The sequence below is a fragment of the Apteryx rowi genome, unplaced genomic scaffold, assembly GCF_003343035.1.
Source record: "Apteryx rowi isolate R43461 unplaced genomic scaffold, aptRow1 scaffold_380, whole genome shotgun sequence".
In the NCBI taxonomy this organism is placed as follows: Eukaryota; Metazoa; Chordata; class Aves; order Apterygiformes; family Apterygidae; genus Apteryx; species Apteryx rowi.
Genome location: NW_020450308.1, coordinates 100,576 through 102,351, shown reverse-complemented (window position 1 = coordinate 102,351; position 1,776 = coordinate 100,576). Strand labels below are relative to the sequence as shown.

The following is a 1,776-nucleotide window of genomic DNA, read 5'->3' as shown; positions in this document are numbered from 1 at the left end:
TATATTGTAGAGGGTAAAATATTTCTGAGATGCTAACAGCTAGACCACTGGCAAGAGTAAGGRTTTGATAGCAAATTTTATCCCTTGCTGTGTAAAGAAACAGTTGTTAAGGCTTTTAGAAATGTGGAGCCAAAAGGAGGGGGAAGAATCCAGTAAAAATACATTTCTTTTGGGAGGCTTCTTGACTTCCTTTCTGTGCATGCTATCAGGGTACGCTATTGTAGATGGGAAGTCTCTAGAGTTAATAGAATCAGGACCCCTAGACAAAACTTGGTCGGCCCAGGCTTGTGAATTGTATGCGGTTTTTAGAGCCTTCGAAATTTTAAAAGGCAAAATAGGGACTATATACACCGACTCCAAATACGCTTATGGAGTAGTACATACATTTGGGAAAATATGGGAAGAAAGAGGACTGATTAATTCACAAGGGAAGAATTTAGTGCACGAAAAATTAATTAAAAAAACCTTAGAAGCTCTGAGGGGACCTCGGAGAATTGCGGTAGTACACGTTAGGGGCCATCAAAAGGGCACATCTTACCACATAAGGGGAAATACTCTAGTAGATGAAGAGGCAAGAAAGGCAGCTTTACACCTATTGTCTGAAGGAAAAGAGGGCCATGATAAGCTAAATACCAGGATGAGTTTTACTAAACAGGAAATAGATAAATTAYGACAAATAGGAGCCATAGAAAAAGAAGGTAAATGGGTGCTGCCCGATGATAGAGAAATTGTATCCAAAGGCGTGGCTTGGAGAATAATGAAAGAATTCCACCGACAGACTCATTGGGGAGTGCAAGCATTAGTGGACCAGTCTGGAACCAAGTATATGTGCATTGGAATATATGACATAGCAAAAAGACTAGTGGAAGAATGTTTGACCTGTCAGAAGGTTAACAAGCAACACCTCAGAGAAAAAGTCCCAGGGGGACGATCAATAGCCAAGAGGCTGTTTGAGAGAATACAGGTTGACTTTACAGAACTCCCAAAAGTGGACAGGTATAAACACCTATTAGTTATAGTAGATCATTTAACTTACTTTGTAGAAGCTTTTCCCGTAGCCTGAGCAACTGCAAAATCGGTAGCTAAGTGTCGGAGTGGGAGACGGACCCGGAGTAACGATGAGTCTCAATGTGAGTATGGTCGTTCTCCCTTTATTAGAGCTTACACAGAGTATATATAGACAAGCAATAAGCATGCACTAGCAATAGCTGTATGATTGGTTTACAGTCTCTGTTCACGCGCCTAAGGCGAATACACGATTGGTGCAAAGTTGCTGTTCCTGTGGAGGGGCTTGTCAGCCCCCTCCTTTACTTGTTTACCACTACTTGCCTTCCCCTTCTGTAATGGTCTAGGAATGCTCAAGGACAGTTCACATAGCCGCGGGATCCTCCCTCTATTGTGAAGACAGGATTGCTCACTTCTAAGAGATCATGCTCCTTTTCACTTAACCATTCTTCCACAGCTAAGATATTGTTAGAAAATATTATACCCTAGTATGGGAATGTAGTAGTCATAGACTCAGACAGGGGACCACATTTCACATCCAAAGTCATTAAAGAAACATTAGATCCTTTARGAATCAAGTGGGAGTATCACACTCCTTGACATCCTCAAAGTTCAGGACAGGTAGAGAGGATGAATGGGGAAATAAAAAAACAGTTAACAAAGCTAATGATGGAAACCCAGATGAATTGGATTAAGTGTCTACCTTTAGCTTTGTTGAATATACGAACTCAGCCCAGAACTGACACAGGAGTCTCCCCTTTTGAAATGTTA

At 41.3% G+C, this 1,776-nt stretch overlaps 1 protein-coding gene across 1 annotated transcript; it reads left to right on the top strand.

Moving 5' to 3' along the window:
- The first annotated feature begins 6 nt into the window (after nt 1-6).
- LOC112970140 lies at nt 7-1,770 on the top strand. Its single transcript, XM_026074192.1, has 2 exons — nt 7-1,086; nt 1,467-1,770. The coding sequence occupies exon 1, from the start codon at nt 122-124 to the stop codon at nt 1,061-1,063; it is 942 nt and encodes a 313-aa protein (XP_025929977.1). The 5' UTR covers nt 7-121; the 3' UTR covers nt 1,064-1,086; nt 1,467-1,770.
- Nucleotides 1,771-1,776: the final 6 nt, after the last annotated feature.